General features: G+C 34.7%; 1 protein-coding gene across 5 annotated transcripts in view; it reads left to right on the top strand.

Moving 5' to 3' along the window:
• The window catches only part of RPS6KC1 (ribosomal protein S6 kinase C1), a 203,717-nt gene that overhangs the window by 59,357 nt on the left and 125,756 nt on the right, over positions 1 to 18,604 (top strand). For all 5 annotated transcript variants that reach the window (XM_021007820.2, XM_021007814.2, XM_021007817.2 and 2 more), the window contains 2 exons: positions 6,979 to 7,038; positions 9,046 to 9,408. In XM_021007820.2, coding sequence (XP_020863479.1) covers positions 6,979 to 7,038; positions 9,046 to 9,408 — 423 coding nt within the window. The remainder of the gene's footprint in view (positions 1 to 6,978; positions 7,039 to 9,045; positions 9,409 to 18,604) is intronic.

Genomic DNA, 18,604 nt, shown 5'->3' with positions numbered 1-18,604 from the left:
TAGGGAAAATAGATGATCGGAACAGCTATACAAATGGGACTTACTCAGTTTTCCTTTTAGCGTTGTAATAAGCATACTTTAAGTGTGAATGCACTTAAATAGCTATCGGTACAGCAAAGCCTGTCTGTCTTTTGGCCCATACATTGTAGATTAAGAACTCCCAAAGTACCCATTGACACATTGCAGCGCCTGGAAAGGAGCTACTAGTTTGTCATATGAATTAGCCTTGAAAATTAAAATATTTATTTTGAGGATAGTATCTTTTAGCTTTTATTAAATAATTATGGAACTGTGAGACTAGATGGGACTGTAAGAGAGCATGTAGTATATTTTTCTGCCTCCAAGCTGGACTGTAGTTAAATCATCCTGTTATGATGGATACCTATTCTATTTAGACATCTCTCTAGGGACATGAATATCAAAATTTTAATAATATTTTGCTGTGGAAATTAATCATATTAGTATTAAGCTATTTACTTTTTAAATTATTTCAATGCCACTTTATTTTTCTTGTTTTCAGTTGGTAGTAAGAAACTTTGGTTGATTAGTTTACAAAGAAATATTATTTATTAGGATTAAAATGTGGATTATTTATTTCTATGTTAAAAGAAATTTCAAACCCAAGACCTTCTCAAGGTATATTTTAAAATAGCCAAGTATTTTAATAGCTTTTTATAAATGCTAGAAGTTAGTTGTTATATCCACTAGGTGGCACTATTAGAACTTTAAACTGACAACTAGCATCTATTGATGCTGTTGCTGTTTTCAGTGGTAAATGACTGAACTTGGAATTATTCTCTTAGTTTTGATTTCTGTTGTTCATTGTCTTATATTATGTATAAGACTTAAGTGCTAAAGGAAATATTGAGATGGATCTGTTGTCTGTTCAATATGAGAGCTCCATCTAATGCCATATATTGTAACCCATCCGTGCCTTCCCATCTTGAGTGACTTTTGATGACACGAATCAAATATCAGAGTTCTACCCAACATACGGTATACTTTCCTCTTGACCTCATGACAGTGCATGGATACCTATGAAGCACATAGACTTTCTGTGTTATTTCTCACTCTTATGTGACCAATCTATCTTCTAGTCTGGTTATAATTTCTCGCTGATTGTATGTATGTATATGTATGCGTATACATATACATACATATATACACATACACACATATATGTATACACACACATTCTTCTTGGTTAGGTTTTCTTTGCTTTCTTTTGGTTTTGGAGGGATTCTCAACTTTAATTTTTTGGAGACTGGTGGTACTGAGAGAAATACAAAGATAAGATATAGACTAATTTTTGCCTCATCAAGGATATTATTGTATTTAGTTAATAAAATTAAAGGTAGGAAGTATTGAGTACTTAAGTGAAATGTTGACAAAGTGTTTTAAGACTTCAGAGAAAAAGGTAACCATTTCTGATTAAAGTTCAGGGAAGGATTTGTACAGGATGTAGTATTGAAATTGGGCCTTGATGTTTAGATAGGAACTCAAATAATAGGAATGAGGTGGATTGGGTTGGAGAATGTTGTATGTAAAACCCTTTGCAAACTAAGTCATGTGAATGTTGGCTGATTATATATATATCTTATCTATATCAATATATAATTATGTTTATAGTTATACAAATGTTAATGATGGTGCAGGGGGATTTAATGGTTAAAAGGCTGGCCTTGAAAGCATGATGATCTGGATTCAAGTCTCACTTCTGACACATTGATGTGACTGTGGGTACATCATTTAATTCTTATTACTAGCAACTCTCTTAAAACTATATATTGCAGAATACAAACCAGTCTTTATTGGAAGAGGCAGTTTCCTCATTGAGAGTTTTCTGTGATGAAATAACAGAATCATGGGATTTGAGATTTGGTTCTTCAGTGGCCATTTATTCCAACTCACACATCAAAGGAATCTCCATCATAAGATCCCTGCTGAGTGATTTTTAGGCTCTTCTTAAAGACCTTTGAGGAGGGAGACCCCTGTGACTGTAGAAGCAGACAATTCTACTTTTGGCTGGCTCTAATTGTTAACAAGTTTTTCTTGCCATTGAGTAAAATATTTGTTTCTTTGCAACCTCCACCCATTATTCCTGGTATTTTGCCCTCTGGGGCCAAGTGGAACAAGTTTAGTCTTTTCTCTACATCACAGCCATTTAGATATTTGAAGACAAGTATTATGTTCCCCTCTCCCCCATCCTCTCTCACTGATATATCCTTTTTTTTTTTTTAAATTCAAGCTAAACATGACTAGTTGCTTCTTCCAGTGCACACATTATGTAGACTCAAGGCTCTTCATTATCCTATTTGCCCTACTGAACTTTCTGGGTTATTATTGTCTTCTTTAAAGTATGTTACTTAGAACTGCAAACAGTGTTCTAGATGAGGTATGATGAAGGCAGCATATAGTGGGACCTTCATCTCCCTATTTCTGGAAGCCATGCCCCTTTTTATGCAGATATTTCATTAGTTTTTCTGGTTGCCACAACTATACCTTTGTATAAGTGTTGTGAATGTTGGAGTAATGGATATATAAAGTCCATCATTAGAAAAAGTTAATGGAGGCTACGTGGAATTTGATCTTATCATACAATTTTAGAGATTATCTGGCCCAACTCTTTTAGCTGTGAGAAAACCAAGCTTCAGAGATGTTAAGCGATTTTTCTAATGTCATAGAGTTAGTTATTGATGGAACCTATTAAGCATTGTTTTGAAGTAAAGGAATATAGTTTGCTGAAGGAAAAGAGAAGTTTATTTTTGAAAGAGACATGAAAGAGAACAACAGAATTAGTGACCAGGTTGTGTACCAGGAACAGTTTATGGGGTTGTTTGGCTGGAGTGAAAATGTGAAGTGAAGAATAGCAGAGTATGATGCTGAGTAATAAAAGGAGGCAGGCTGATAAAGATCCCTACAATTCTTGGTAAGAAATTTGAATATTATTAGTGCTTATGGATATTGTAGATTAGACATGTGTTTTGTGTGTGTGTGTGTGTGTTCAAATTTCTCTTTAGCATACATTACCTATACCGATATGGTGTTGTGGAAATAGTTACGCTTAATATGGAATAGCTACACTTAAAATCCACAGAAATATGGTTTTGGATCCCACTTTTGGTTCTTATTAGTAATAAGACCAAGGGTGAATTTCTTAATTCTCTGGGTTTCATTTGCAGATCATATCTGTATTACTGACCTCACAGGACTTTTGTGAGGATTGAGATAATGTATATAAAGTACTTTGCAAACCTCAAAACACTATATAAATGTCAGTTGTTATAGTTGATTCCTATATTCTGCCTCTGAATAGCCTAGGTGGCAGCAGAGACCACTAAACTAGCTTTAATATATTTTTAAGGTATGAGGAAATGTATTAGTTTTCTTTTTTCAAATTTCAAATTAATCAGGTCTGTTTCTTAATTACATATATTATGTTGGTAATCAGCTGAAAGAGAATTAACTACTTATGTTTTTTAGGCTTAGACATCCATTTTAAACCATTTTTTGAGAGCTGTTTTTCTAGATTTACCTGCATATCTTCTACAGTTGATACAGCTCATACATAGTATGTAGAATTTAATGCAACAAAAAATAATGTCATATAAAGATTGTTCTGTCCTATCGACAATCCAACTACTGCCTAGGTTTCTTGCTTTGTATATGAATCATGAGCCATTCCTACAGGGAAAAGTAGAAACTCCCCTTGGCAGACTCTGGTAATAGCTGGAGCCCAGCAGGTGGTAAGTTCCTGAAGGTTATCAGCCAATACTAATACTACCGTGTATTTTATGTGCAGTCAATCATAGGAGACCACCTGTTGTTCCAAAGAAAACTGGTCTTTTTGACAGGTGGCCTTCAAACACAGATTCCTGATAGTTTATAGTATGCAATCTGCACTATGACAGTTCACCTTTTTAGGCTGGTGCCTTTCCTTTAGAGGTGATCTCCTAGATGGATTTCACAGTGCTGCCTTACTCTGAGGAGTTCAAAGCACTGAAGGTGAGGGCAGATAGGTGAACTGGGATGCTAAATAAAATCCCTCATCTCTGCAGTGGCTTTTTTCATAAGTCACCTGGGGCCCTCTAATGGTCCTGAGACTTGAATCTCTGTGATTTGAACCTGGAGGCGGAACATTCTCGTAGAGGCCTTTGACATTTTCCCATGTTTCAGTTCCACAAAGCCTTAGTTGTTTTTTTTTTTAAACTTTCTGGTGATGGTGAAAGATGTACCTTTACTCTTCATGGTGAAGGCTGATGACTCCTTTTTAAGTATGGTTTGACCTCTGATTGGTTTTTACTGTCTTGTAAATTGTGTTTATGTTGTACACATACGGTGAATTTTGTATGTGCTCTCAGATGCTTACCTATATCTTTGAATTCCGGTTGCCTGCCTTGAGCACCTGTTATTTCTCCCCTATAATATCCTGTAATTCTGAGAGATGCTTATTCTACCTCCTCAGCTTTTGCTTAGAGCAGTGCATTCATTATTTGCCTGCTCTGTAGCTTATTTGGTAGCTGTTCTGCTTAAAAGGTTCTTATCGCTCCTTCCATACGCTATTTATATACAAATCACATTGAATAGTAAGATTATATTCTCTAGGAACCAATCCTAATGAATTGGAGATAATTAGCAGGTGAGTAGGGAAATATTTTTCTACTCTTAGTATAATTTCTACTGCTACTAACAATCTTCTCCACAGGAACTACTCAGTATACTCGTATATAGCTACTGGCTATAGATAATTTTGTCTTGGTCCATATTTCGTGGTCTTACTGTATAGCAACATGTCCTTGTATCCAAACAAGTTCTTATTCTTCATGTCCTTACAATACCAGACCTTCAAAATATTATTTCCTTTCTTCCTTCCTTTTTTTTTTTGTTATTGTTGTTTGGGTTGGTGTTTTGGGAAGCAATCAGGGTTAAATGACTTGCCCAGGGTCATATAGCTAGGCAGTGTCTGAAGCTGGATTTGAACTCAGATTCTCCTGACTTCAGGGCCTGTGCTATATCCACTGTGCCACCTGGCTGCCCCACTTTATTCCTATTTCATGAATTTTAGCTTTTGCTCCTGTGGATGCTAATTTATCTTTCTGTATATATGAGTGAATAAATGAAAAAAAGTTTATTAATAATTAGTTTATTATTACCTATGTGCTAGGCACTGTGCTAAGCACTGGGGATACAAATGAAAAATGAGACAGTATCTACCCTCACGGGGCTCATATTCCAAAAGAGGAGACCACGCATATTGAGGGGTGGTACTCAGGGAAGGGAGTTTTGGTCTGGGAAGTTAAAGGATGATGAACATAGCCATAAAAGGTGATCACCACGTTCTTTCTGGAAGCAAAGGTAGTATTGCTTTGGAAAGTGTATGTGTGTGTTTGTGTGAGAAACAAACAGACAGATATTGGGACATTGACTTCACGTGCTCAGCAAGTCAGATGGCAAGATACCCAGGTGTGGCTGGATGAATGAGATGTGAAGTAAGTGATCAAAAAGCATTTGTTAAGTGTTTATTGTGTGCCTGGCATTGTGCTAACCTCTGGAGATACAAAGAAACGTATCCAGAATAGATGGGAGGAAATCTCAGAAGAGAAAGCATTAAGAGCTAGGGATACTAGAAAGGCCTTTTGCAGAAGGTGGAATTTGATGTGAGACTAGAAGGATGTCAGGGAAACTGAGGTGGAAGTGAGGTAAAGTTTGGACTCCTTCAACAGTTAGGTTTGCTTAGCCCCAGGTATAAAGTAGTAGGCTTTTATGATTGGTTTTGGCTAGTGTAGCTTGATGTGTAGGCACAGGTCTAATTTTTTAATATTTACTTCTAACCACCCAAGTCTGACCACACAAAATGTTCCTTTTTCTTACTTGCCTAGTGCTTTTAGCACTCATTTATTTAGAAATTAGGTAGATTTTTAAGAAGATATCTTCAAGCAGCCAATTTGTGTTCCCTAAATCCTCCAGTTTGTGAGAGGTGTTTCTGATAAGTTTATTGGAGTGGTTTACCTAAGGAATTTTATTCCTAGGCATTTTATTAATCTGTTTTGAATCACTGTGCTAGTGATGAAATTAGTAAGTTTAGAGAATTGAGAGGAAGTGTGACTATATCCCTAGATTTTTGTGGTCAGAAGCCAAGAAACTGAGTACACATATCTTTGTCCTATTGCACTTTGGCATTATTGTGCACGTTAAAAAGGAAAATCACCCAAGGCATGAAACAGGGCCATGTGATGGATGGTCTTATAGTAACAGTGACAAGACACCGGAGAATGGACAGAAGACCTTTAACTCAACGTTTCCTTTCTTTTGTGGTTTGCTTTGCAAACCAGAATATTGTTCTCCCCCCCCCCCCCAACATTGTGTGTTCATTTTCTTTCAAAAACTGTCCACAGGTTATAAAATGGCACTGGCATCAGGAAATCAAATGGAAATTGATTCGCAGAAATGCTTTAAAAATCAAGTCCTCTATCTCAGAGTTGTTTCTGTTTCTTAGTATAGTGGGTGGGCAATTTTGATGAGAAACTGTTTGGATTTTGCATAAAATTTTGGTCATAAATAATAAATACAAAAAATGTTTGCTGGTCTAGAGTCTAAAAAAATTGAATAGAACTAGATTTCTTTTTGTCCTTTCGGGATCTTATACTATAACAGAGTAATTGTTGGATGAGTGGAATTCTGTTGCTTTTATTTATTTTTTACTTTTACTTTACTATTCCTTTTAGAGAAAAGGTTTTATATATAGGTATTTTATAGACATTTTAAGAGTCTTGTAAAAGAAAGAAATGAAACTAAGGACATGATGTAGATATTTTGACACGGCAAATAACTCATTTGAAATTTCAGTTTAGCTGCCAGCCACATGTTTTACCTTTATAGTTATTGAAAAATACACCTTTTAAAACCACTTTACATGAAGTTAGTAATTTTAGTCCACAGATATGCCAGTGACATTTTTTTTCTCCTCTGGCCTTTTAGTTCGAAAAGATTTGAGTGGTCTTGATGATGTGACGCTTACCAGCCAATCAGAAGGTGGAGGTGAGATCTTCTTTTGTAATAAGCACATTTTATTTGACTTTTTGCAATGATATCCTCTTTAAAATCTAAATACCACAATCTTTTTTTTGCATACATTATATATTACTAAATTAAGTTCAACTTGTGTGTAAAATCTGATAAAAAATTTCTACTTGCAATTACAGTTAGGATTTCTCAGAAAACTGTTGAATAATAATTATTTCATGGCAAGACCTTTGAGGCTAGAGGCTGCCATTGTTGCCTGTTTCATGACAGGCATCCAGAATTCTGTCTGGTGTTTGTACTGACTTGGTTTTTAGACTTGACAAGTCATTTCTTTTGCTGGAATGTTTTCTTATCTAAAAATGGGAATTATTATTATTATTTTACTACTAGTATTATTAGCTAGCATGTATTTGGAACTTTAAGCTTTGGATAGTGCTTTAAATATGTTAACTCATTTGATCCTCAGAACAACTCTTTGAGGTAGGTGCTATTATTAAGCTTATTTTACAGATGAGGAAACTGAGGCTGAGGAAGGTTAATCTACCCAGAGTCAGCAGCTACGTGTCTGAGTTAGGATTTGAACTCAGGTCTTTCTAACTCTGCAGTTTAGTACTCTGTCTACTATACCTAGGAATTTAAAAAAAAATAGATCTTAGAAGTCTTTTTTTAAAAAAACAATTTTAATTTATATCTTTAGTTTTTACATCATCTATAGTTCCCAATGTATCCCTCTTTCCTCCACCTTTTGCAATAGCTTGGGAAATTGTCTATAGCTAGATTATTTTATCCATGCATAGAGGTGTTGATGCTAAATTTATAATTCTAAATAAGTTTCAAATTTAATTTTTATATTTGAATGCTTGATATAAAATGCAATCACTTTTATTATCCTAGTGTTTTATAACAACAGCCCAGATTTGCCTTAATATTAGTAGACGCTCATCCTATTTTATTTACCACATTTCCTATTTCTAAATAAAAATTGTGTTTTAGCATATTTATTTATCTAAGTGAAATTAATCTGGAACGGTTTTGGTTGAGTTATTTCTGGAGTCACTGGACCTCTGTTTTTATAAGAGAAACTTGGCAAAATTCAATATTGATATAGACAATTTGTCCTGATTATTTTTCTTTTGGAAACAGTTTTTACCTACATATTTTTTTCCTCATCACCTTTGTTTCCCCAAAGGATAAAAAGAGGGGAAAAAAGCTAACATACCAATGAAGTCTGGCAGTATTTTTAATGTTCTATACCCATGATTCCCCCTGATTTTGTAAAGAAAGGAGGGAGGTCCCATGTTTAATTTCCCTCCCCACCTATTGCTTAATTTGTAATGTGGATGGCTAAACTGAACCTCCATAAAATCTGAGTATCAAAATGAGAATTATAATTTGAGACAAAGCCTTCCAAACTACTATAAAGCCAGTTATGCAATTGTGAGAAATGATTTTATTATTTTAACATTCAGGCAACATTTCTTGTGTTTTAGGCTACTTAGGTACATCATTTTTATGACATAGCTGTGGAGAGACAGGCAAAGTGTTAAAATGACCAATTTTCAATCCTTTATTTAGTTCACTGGATCACATTTCCTCAGCTAAGACGGAATATGTAAGGTTATCTAAAAACATACCTGTGAAGTGCATATTATGTATATACATATTGAGGGCTAGCATTGTTTATTGTAGCCCAGTGTACTGAATTATGATTCTCCTTTTTTCATAAGAGCTTAAGAGCTTCAGGGTAAAATAAATTTTTAGTGCTAAAACTATCTTCAGTTTGTTGGATATCAAAACAAGTTCAGTGACTGGCCACAGCAATAGGAAGAGGGAGTGCTAATTACAGGTAGAAATTTAGGAAGTCTTAGAGCTAATTTCTGGTGGTGGGCTTTGGTAGACAAAGTTATAACTCCTCTAATAGGTATGAGATAGCATGAAGCAATAACCAGGGAGTGAGAGTTCTGTAAATTTGGCTGATACTTAGCATTAATATTTCTCTTCCATTTTTGTTCATGTGCCTAGGTTTCTCCAGTGACAGCGATCTGATCTCTCTGACTGTTGATGTGGACTCCCTTGCTGAATTAGATGATGGAATGGCATCCAATCAGAATTCTCCCAGTAGAACTTTTGGTATCAATCTTTCTCCAGAACCTTCAGCACTAGGAGCTATTGCTTCTGATAAAGAAAGAAGCAAAACAGAGGAAGAGCGGGAAAGTCGTGGTCTCTTTGCTGGAAGCCTGAAATCCAGGCTTGGCAAAAAAGATTATTTGGAGAAGGCAGGTGAATTAATAAAGCAGGCTTTAAAGAAGGAGGAAGAGGAAGACTATGAAGCTGCTTCTAGTTTTTATAAGAGAGGAGTTGATCTGCTCTTGGAAGGTGTTCAAGGTATGATTTCATCTAATTGGTACATTTTGTGTGTGTCTCTCTACATTTAAATATGTATGTATATATGTATAAATATACATTATTAAAATATATGTATACATATATGTATATACACATAAGGTCTTTATATGTGAGTTATCTCCATGTATCATTTTTCTACATTTGTAGATTGTTAAAACTTTAAAATGATGCTATATATGCCACACATACTTTTTACTTTCTGTTTAGTGCTATATATAACAACCTTTGAAGTTGTACATTTCCATATTCGTTGGCATCAGAAACATTTGTTCCTAATTTTGATAGCTGTAGTTAACATAGGTCAGTCTTCCTTAACCAGAATTCTCTCTTTGGGATGTTAATATTTCTTCCAGCTTGGCCAATGTCTTTCCATAGTTATTTCTTTTGAGCAAAAACTATATGGATTCAGGAGTGATCTTGTCTCAACCCTCCCCTTGCTTGTATAAAAAGTGAAATTTGGAGTTCCTGATCCATCTCTTTTCTGTCTCATTAATTTTATATTCCACAACTGTGCTTGTTTCCCCAAGGTTCTGTGCTAGGTCCCCTTCTTTTCTCCCTCTTGGTACCCTCATCAGCTTGTGTACACACATACTAAAATCATCTATATCTATATTACATCTACTTCTATATCCATATACATATGTTCATCTATATCTATAATCCATTTGTACTTCCCTACTTTACTTCTGTATTACTAGTTTTGTATTGGACATTTCAAATTTGATGTCCTAGAAACAGAAAGATTTATCTTTCCACTGATCTTTTTAATAGTATGCTCTCGTTCATGTTGTCCTGCATGTTTTTCATACTTCATTTTAAATTTGTTAGGAATCATTTGACTGACCACAATCCTGTGATTAATCTGCCACTATTTTTTTGCCATTTTGGTGAGAATCATTTTCCTTGTTTCAAATTTTCTTTAAGAAAAAAAAGTGGTATCGCGGTTTAAGTCCATACAATGTCTGGTATGATCATTGTTAGAATTACTTTGAGAGCCTTGTTTTCAGCTATGTCATGGAATTACAGTTAGGCTTAGTAAGGCACTATTATCATTAGCATTTATTCATTGCTTACTATGTGCCATGTACTGTGCTATGCGCTGGAAATATAAAGAAAGGAAAAAACACATCCCCACCCTCAGGAGCTTTCATTTTAATGGCAGAGAAAACATATAGACTACAACATACATACCAGAAGGATATAGCATAAACATTAAGTAATCTGAGAAAGAAGTCAAGGGAACCACTAAAGTCTTTATGCAGATGGTGGTTTTTGAGCTGAGTCATGAAGCCAGAAAGCAGACATGAGGAGGGAGAACAATACAGGCATGGGCGTGAGAGTTAGCGAGAAGGCCAATGTTGACGGATTGTAGCATTTGTGGAGAGGAGTAAAGTGTAAGAAGACTTGAGAAGCAGCACAAGGCGAGGGTGTGAAGGTCTTAAAAAGCCAAGCAGAGAATTTTATATTTGATCCTGGAGGTAATAGGGAGCCACTTGAGTTTATTGAACAGGAAATGAAATGGTCAGACTCGTGCATTGGGAAGATTCCTTTGATAGCTGAGAGAAGGATGGATCTCAATGAAGAGAGATTGGAGTGAAAGGGAGAATTACCAACAGAGTATTGCAGTAATCCGCTTGTATGGTGATGAGGGCCTCTTAAATTAGCAATATTATAATTAGGAAATTTATTCCAGTGTTTTAAAATTTTTTTTAAGAGATGCAGAAGTCTTTGAAAGAGATGACAAGAGAAAAATGGGAGGAAAACATTATTTAATGTCTTTCTCACCCTGTTCCTTTCTTCTTTACCGTATCATGCACCAGTTCATTGGCTTTGAGTTTCATCATTGTCCATCTTGTTCAGTGTCTGTTTCTTTTTTGTCTTCAACTTTCATTTGATACCTTTTTAGTATTGAAATCAAATGAGATAACACATATAAAGTTCTTTGCAAACCTTAAGGTATTATATAAATGCTATTATATTAAGTTACAAAGTAGTTTATAAATCTGAGCTATTATTATCATTACACATAAGCAGTTCCAGTCTTTGAAAAGTAACAGACTAATTATGTTTAATTAACTACCAAACTCTAATTTAACAAAATTAAAACTTCTTTGATTTCAGTATACTGTTTTGTTTTATAATATATAGTTTATTAAACTTGATATTAAATGAAAATTTTTTGGTTTTTACCTATACTTGTGATTTTATTAGAACTTCCAGAATAGAAAATCTTTCCATATGTACATTAATATTAACTAAAACTATTTGAGTACTCACTTTATGCTAACCTAGTGTTTGACACTATTAATAAAATATTAGTATAAAGTATTTAAAATAAGTAATATCTAATGAGATAACAGTTACCTTGTTCTCAAAAATCTGATGTTCGTGGTCAAAATTTTTTTGACTATGACAGTAAAATGTTTTTAAAACATCTGAATTTTTTTCATTGTATACAAGTTTAGTTGCTATAGTACAATCTACGTTTGAATATTTAGGACAGGCATAAACCCAATATAGTGATAACTCAGCTATCTGTGATCAATTTTTTTGGCCATCTCACCTATCCACAATATAGTCAAGAATCTGTAAGTAAACATAAAAGGTTTCTGAGCATCCAAAAAATGATGCCATAAACTATATGAACTATGTAGTTCATGCACTTCCTTGAAATTCTTATTTATTAAAAAAAAGAATAGACTTTCTTATCTTGTTTCCAGATGCACAGTAGATTGGAAGTAAGTGGAGGGGAACTGTTTTATGGAGGCCCACTAAGCAGCGGTGAGAAGTGGCATCTGTTAGTGTGACATTGAGGGAAGATGTAGAAAATCTATTAAAAACAGACACATAAATTTAAAAAGCTCAGAAACCTGGGGCTTCCAAGTGTAGTGTTTGTAAATATGTCAGTGTACCCTGAGGATAGCATTGTATTACAGTATGGTAATTTGATGTACTTAGTGATGGTCCTTTTATGAATGTTTATATAAAATGTTTAAGAAACAATCAACAAGTATTTATTAAGTACCTACTATGTGCCAGGCGTGCTAAGAGCTAGAAGTAAAAAGAAAGTAGACCAGATTCTTGCCCTTGATCAATCAATCAGTGAACTTTTTAAAGTGCCCACTTTGTACTAGGCACTGTGCTGCAGCTACAAGAAAGGACAAAAAAAGGGTTGTTGCCCTCAAGGAGCTTATAACCTAATGGAGGAGATAACCACACACACACACACACACAACACACACACACACACACACACACACACACACACACACGATAAATAGGAAATGCTTAACAGAGAAAAGGCAGTAGAATTAAGAGAGATTGGGAAAGGATGAGATTTTACTGCGCCTTCAGAGGTTGGATTTGACAGTTTTGCTAGGGGAGAACATGTACATATATACAAAATAAATACAAGGTAATAAGGGGTGGAAGGGGAGATACACCATTGTTTGGGAGGCTTCAGGAAAGATTTTATATAGGTTAGTTATTGAGCTAATCCTTGAAGGAAACTAGGGATTCTGCATTTCCTGTTCTTACACAAAAATTTCCTGTTCTCTGTACAGTGTTATGTGTGAGGAACAGTAAGAAGGTTGGTTTAGCAGAACTGTAGTTGATGTGGAGGGTAGTAGTGTGTGTTTAATAAAGTTAAAAAGGTAGGGTATCAGTCAGTTAACAAGTATTAAAACAAATCAACAAGCGTTTATTAAGCACCTGCTATGTGCTAGGCACTGTGTTAAACTGTGGATACAAAGAAAGACAAAAACATGGCTCCTGCTCTTGAGGATCTCAAATTCTAATGGGATTGGGACCAGGTTGTGAATGGTTTTAATGTTAAACAGAGGAGCATATATTTTATAGTAGAGATAGCAGGGAGCCATTGGATTTTATTATTAGAGGAGTGACACTAATGTATTTACATTTTAGGAAAATCAGTATGGCTGGCATGTGGTGGATAGAATGGTTGGGGTGTAATCTAAATTCAGGGAAACCAATTAGGAGACTGTCCTACTAGTCCAGGTGATAGCTGATGAGATCCTGAACGAGGATATTAGTAGAGAGATGAGATCAAATGTAACCTGTGTTGTAGAGGTAGAAATGACTAAGTTTGTCAGTTGAGTGGATATGTGGGGTGAGTAAGGAGATGTGGATGACACTGAGATTGTGAGTCTGGGTGACTGGAATGATCATAGCACCCATTATGGAAATAGAGAAGTTCAGAAGAAATGTAGGTCTTGGGGAAAAGATAATAAGATCAGTTCACAGTCATATTATCTTTTCTAGATCAGGGTATGAATTTAAGGACATTGCTTTGATTTAAAGTACTCAAAAAAATCACCACCAAATACACATTCAAAAGGGAATTTTTGTTATAAAATAAAAATTTTTATATTTTAAAAAATATTATTAAGAAATTTTTTAGCTCAAATTCAGACATCCTCAGAAGTACTTTAGCATAGGAAAGCCCATGTGTTTTGTAATAATATAGAAGTGCTGTTCGCTCTGTTCTCGTATCATCTCAGTTTTGCAAAGAGCCTTCTTTTTAATGGAGTTTTTTTGTTGTTAAATTGATTACTCTTGTAACAACTTGAAAAGCTGTAAGTAAATTCTCACTCATATTTCTCCATTTATATGTGAAGTATATATTGTGTCCAAATTGCAGGAAGGGCCACATTTTTTTTAGTGCTTGTAGACCCCTTCACCTTTACATCTATTTAACGCTTATCACTATAGAATCCAATGTAGTTCTTCCACATTGTACCATTTTCATTAAAGAATCCACCTATTATATTGGAAGTTTCTCTTTAAAACAGCATTGCTATCAGCAGGTAACAAATCTTTCCTTACATTAATTTCTATAATATATCATTCATATGTAATCAAAATGAGCCCCATTAATTGTATTTGTTGCTTCATCCATTTGCAAATGGAATAAAGATTTTATTTTATTAATTAATGATCATCATGATCTTCAACCTGATTCTTTCTACTGTTATGTTATAGATAGGTAGAACCATTTGAAGCTGCTTTGCATATGACTTAAAGCATCATTTCAACTACATATATAACTTTATGTGTTACGAGCAATCCTTTTGATGTCAGACATGTTTTTTGAAAAAAAATTACTTACTTAAAAAATGGATTTTTTTGTGTAGATATTCTCTTGTCTTTCCAAAGTAGTATGTGCACTTTTTAAAAGATTTTTCCATTTTTATTATGTTTAAAGTGGCAAAGGCAATTGTACAAAGCAAACACTATGGTCTCTCTACTCCTTCAGTTATAGTACTTGGGAATTCCAGTAATCAGTATAGTGCGCTATATTTTCGGGATTTAGAATTTTTCTTTTGTGTTTCTATATTTCCACTACTTAAAACTGTCTCTACTATCTTGTCTTGAACTAGTTTTAAATATTTCAATGGATTTTCTCTTCAAAATGGTTGTTTTTTTTTATCATGTGACAATAACAATTTACTAAAAAAAAACAAACCAGGCAGTAAAAATTGAGATGAAATTTAATTGTTGAAAATTCAATTCTTTTTTTTTTGGATTTTTTGGGAAATATTTCATTTTTGGAAAAATAATTGTTTTTGGAAACCAGTTTGTTATATTTAAACTTACCAAAATTGATGATGTTAAAAAATGTAACAGATACTATGCTTTTAACTTCCCTACAAAGATTTTTTAACTTTGAATTCAGATACAGCAAGGAGCAGCAACACAAAACTCATTTATGTTATGAGTCCTTTATATGGCGTATCTGTGGATATATTCAATATGCACAGAATTTGACCTTCTATGTATATACTATATTTAACATGCTATGTTTAGTATTAATTGAAGCTAAATTTGTTTTTACTGTTGATGACATTGATTTTAGCTTGGTTTGAATTGAAAAAACAACTGTATTTGTACAAAAGTTGTACTTGAAAATACCAAATAATTTTGCCGATTACTTAGCTATCCCTTCTTAGTGGGGACAGAGCTCACAATTTGGAAATCTCTGGTATAGGTAAACTGGAGATGTGCATAGGATAAATGAATGACCTTGTTTTATTATCAGTTTATCATTTTAATGCTCACAGCATTTACTTCATTTTCCATATTAAGTAGTTGAAGGAGTATTCAAGATTTCTTTGTTGGTGTGTACTTTCCGCACTGGCACAGAGTAAAGTCCCTCTGCAGCTTATTGTAGCCCGGTTTGTAGTGATGATTCACTCATCAGTCCCATACTTGAAACCTTTTCCCCTTGGAAAAGACCTTCCAGGTTTTTTTTGCTCCTTGAGAGTCCATGGCACATTCCATGCTGTAGTGAAAAGTTGCAAATATTTTGTGGAGCAAATATAGTTCATATGGACATTTTTGTTTACTGTAGCATATAATTTCAGTTGATAATTTTAATACTCATATTCAAAGTATATTTTAATTATTCAGTTAATTTAGATTTGAAAAGTGACATTTTTAATGCCCTTTCCTGTTTAGATCTCACAGAATACTTTGTATGTCTCATGTGTACCTATTGTGTATTATTTTGTCTGTCTTATGTGTCTACTAGGTGTAAGCTTCAGGAAAGAATTTCTGGGTCTTATGTAAACCTTATTCTACCTGAAATAGTGCTTTGTGCTTAGGAGGAGTTTAATCAATATTTATTAAATGAGTCCTTGCTTTTGAATGAGTTTATATTACTCAGACTTTTGGGAATGTTAACTTGTTAGAGGAGCATTTTCTTAAAAAAACTTAATTTTATTCAGATAGTGACTTGTGTGGCAACGCGCCCCCCCCCCCATTTCTCTCTTATTTCCAATTAATTGTAGCAAGCAACCTGTTCAGAGACATTCATCCCTTTACCCCTCCATGATGTTTAACTTTCTAAAATCAACTGTAATTTAAATGATATGTGATTAAACAAACCAGTATTTGAGTTGACATTTATTGGATAAAATTATTGCTTATTGTCATAAAGAGTAGTGTGTAATGTTGCCACTTGGTGGCACCAGAAAATAAAAGTTTCCGTTCCTAAATGTGAAAGAAGTACTATGTGATGTCTAATAGCAAGCACTAGAACAGACCCCAGTTGGTAACTTTTTTTGAATTAACTTTGTGAATTGATTCTCAGTACTTTTGCCACCAAGTGTTTTTGAGTTAAGCTACTCAAAAGTAGCTTTTGAACTACTTGAGTTCCTATTTCTTATTAAAGCTTATTTAAGCTAAAATGCACTAAGACTTTTGGGACACCCTAGATATCTGATTTTCTCTAACCCCTCTCAACTCTTCTGTATAGTGATGTTGTATACCTTCATATCCCTGTTCAAAAGGGATTGACTGATTGCCTTCAGTTCTCTGTTATGTTTTGGTTAGGAGAGTCAGCTTTTTCTCACGCTTAGAAATCTTTAGGAACCGCAGGATCTAGGATTTTTATTGTTTAAAATAATAATGTAAAGTGACCTCAATTTTAACTTGCCTGCTTGTGGATCTGGCTGTCCTCCCTTTTGTTTGTGCCTTAGGCATTCTGAGGTCAGTGCAATGCTTCTGGCCCGTTGATTCCGTGAAACAGTACACCAGTCAACAGCTAACAGGCAGATGGACATTATCCCTTCATTTGTGGGCAAATTGGGGGCTCAAGCTTGTGAGCTTGATTTGACATTTATGAACAGAAGAGATATTTCCTTGGGGAAAAGGTGATCCTAGTGCAACAGAATTGTTATTATAGTGTCCCTATTTCAGGAATTACCCTATAGCATTTAAATTTCATCTCTTGCTGCAGTGTTGTATCTTATGACTTTGGTTATCTTGGCATATTTTGTGTGATAATTTATAGTATTTTCTATCTTAATGGTAGCCATAGAAAAACATCCTTTCTTCCTGAGAAAAGTAGTAGTAGATTATATTAGAGCTTTAGTTGGTTGGCACACTTCCTCATTTCATTGCTTCTACCCCATGTTTTGAATGAAGGTAGTACCCCATATGAGTTGTTAGTAGACCTGATGAAGATTGCCTATGTCTTTCTTCCCTAACTGGCACCATACCATCTGCACAGCTGGAGGCTAGATGCAGAGTCAGACAATAGCAGCCATGCCTCTTACTTATACCCAGGAAAGAACAAAGCACAGCCTGGTAGTGGGGAAACATTGACTCAGTCTGAAAACTGATGCTCTGCTCCCATCTCAGTGTAAGGTTAACATATTAGACTAAAATGCCCATTTCTAAGTGCTCACGTCTTCCTCATGGAAGTGAGGTAACTCTGCAGTTAAGCCAGGCAAAGAGTTTTTGAGTAACCCAGTCTTTCAGTGTTGAAATCTATCCCTTATTTTTTCTCCCTTTTCATTTGTATGCTACAGGAAGCAGTTGTTTGAAGTGTGGGAGAGGATCATGGATTATAAGGGATATATATATATAAGGGATATATAAGGCATATATGATAAAGAAATGTGGCTAATGGATGTTGGGAAAGAACACATGAAATAGACACATGATGTGTCTACTTAACTCTTATTAACAGAGGTATAAGGTATACATTATGTGATATTATCAAGCTTCTTTCTGTCCTTTTTAAAAAATTTATTTATTTTTAGTTTTCAACATTCACCTACGTAAGATTGAGTTCCAAATTTTCTCCCCATCTCTCCCCTCCTTCCACACCAAGACAGTGTAATTTGATATAGGCTTTACATAAACATTCATATTAAACCTATTTTCACAATACTTATGTTGTAAAGAAGATTTAGAACTACTGGGAGAAACCACGAGAAAAAAGAAACAAACAAAAAAAGAGAGCAAACAGTATGCTTCGATCTGCGTTCAGACTTCATAATTCTTTTTCTGGGTGTGGATAGCATTTTCCATCCAGAGTCTTTTAGAGCTGTCTTAGATCCTTGCATTGTTAAGAAGACATCAGTCTATTAAAGTTAATCATCGTACAGTGTGGCTATTACTGTGTACAGTGTTCTCCTGGTGCTGCTCACTTCACTCAGCATCAGTTCATGTAAGTTTTTCCAGGTTTTTCTGAAGTCTGCCTCCTCATCATTTCTTATAGCACAATAGCATTCCATTACATTCATATACCACAGCTTGTTCAGTCATTCCTCAGCTGATGGGCGTCTATTCCCTCAATTTCCAATTCTTTGCCACCACAAAAAGAGCTGCTATAAACATTTTTGTACATGTGGGTCCTTTTCCCATT

This window comes from Phascolarctos cinereus, unplaced genomic scaffold, assembly GCF_003287225.1.
Source record: "Phascolarctos cinereus isolate Bilbo 61053 unplaced genomic scaffold, phaCin_HiC Scaffold_5;HRSCAF=322, whole genome shotgun sequence".
Taxonomy (NCBI): domain Eukaryota; kingdom Metazoa; phylum Chordata; class Mammalia; order Diprotodontia; family Phascolarctidae; genus Phascolarctos; species Phascolarctos cinereus.
This window is presented reverse-complemented; position numbering and strand designations above follow the sequence as displayed.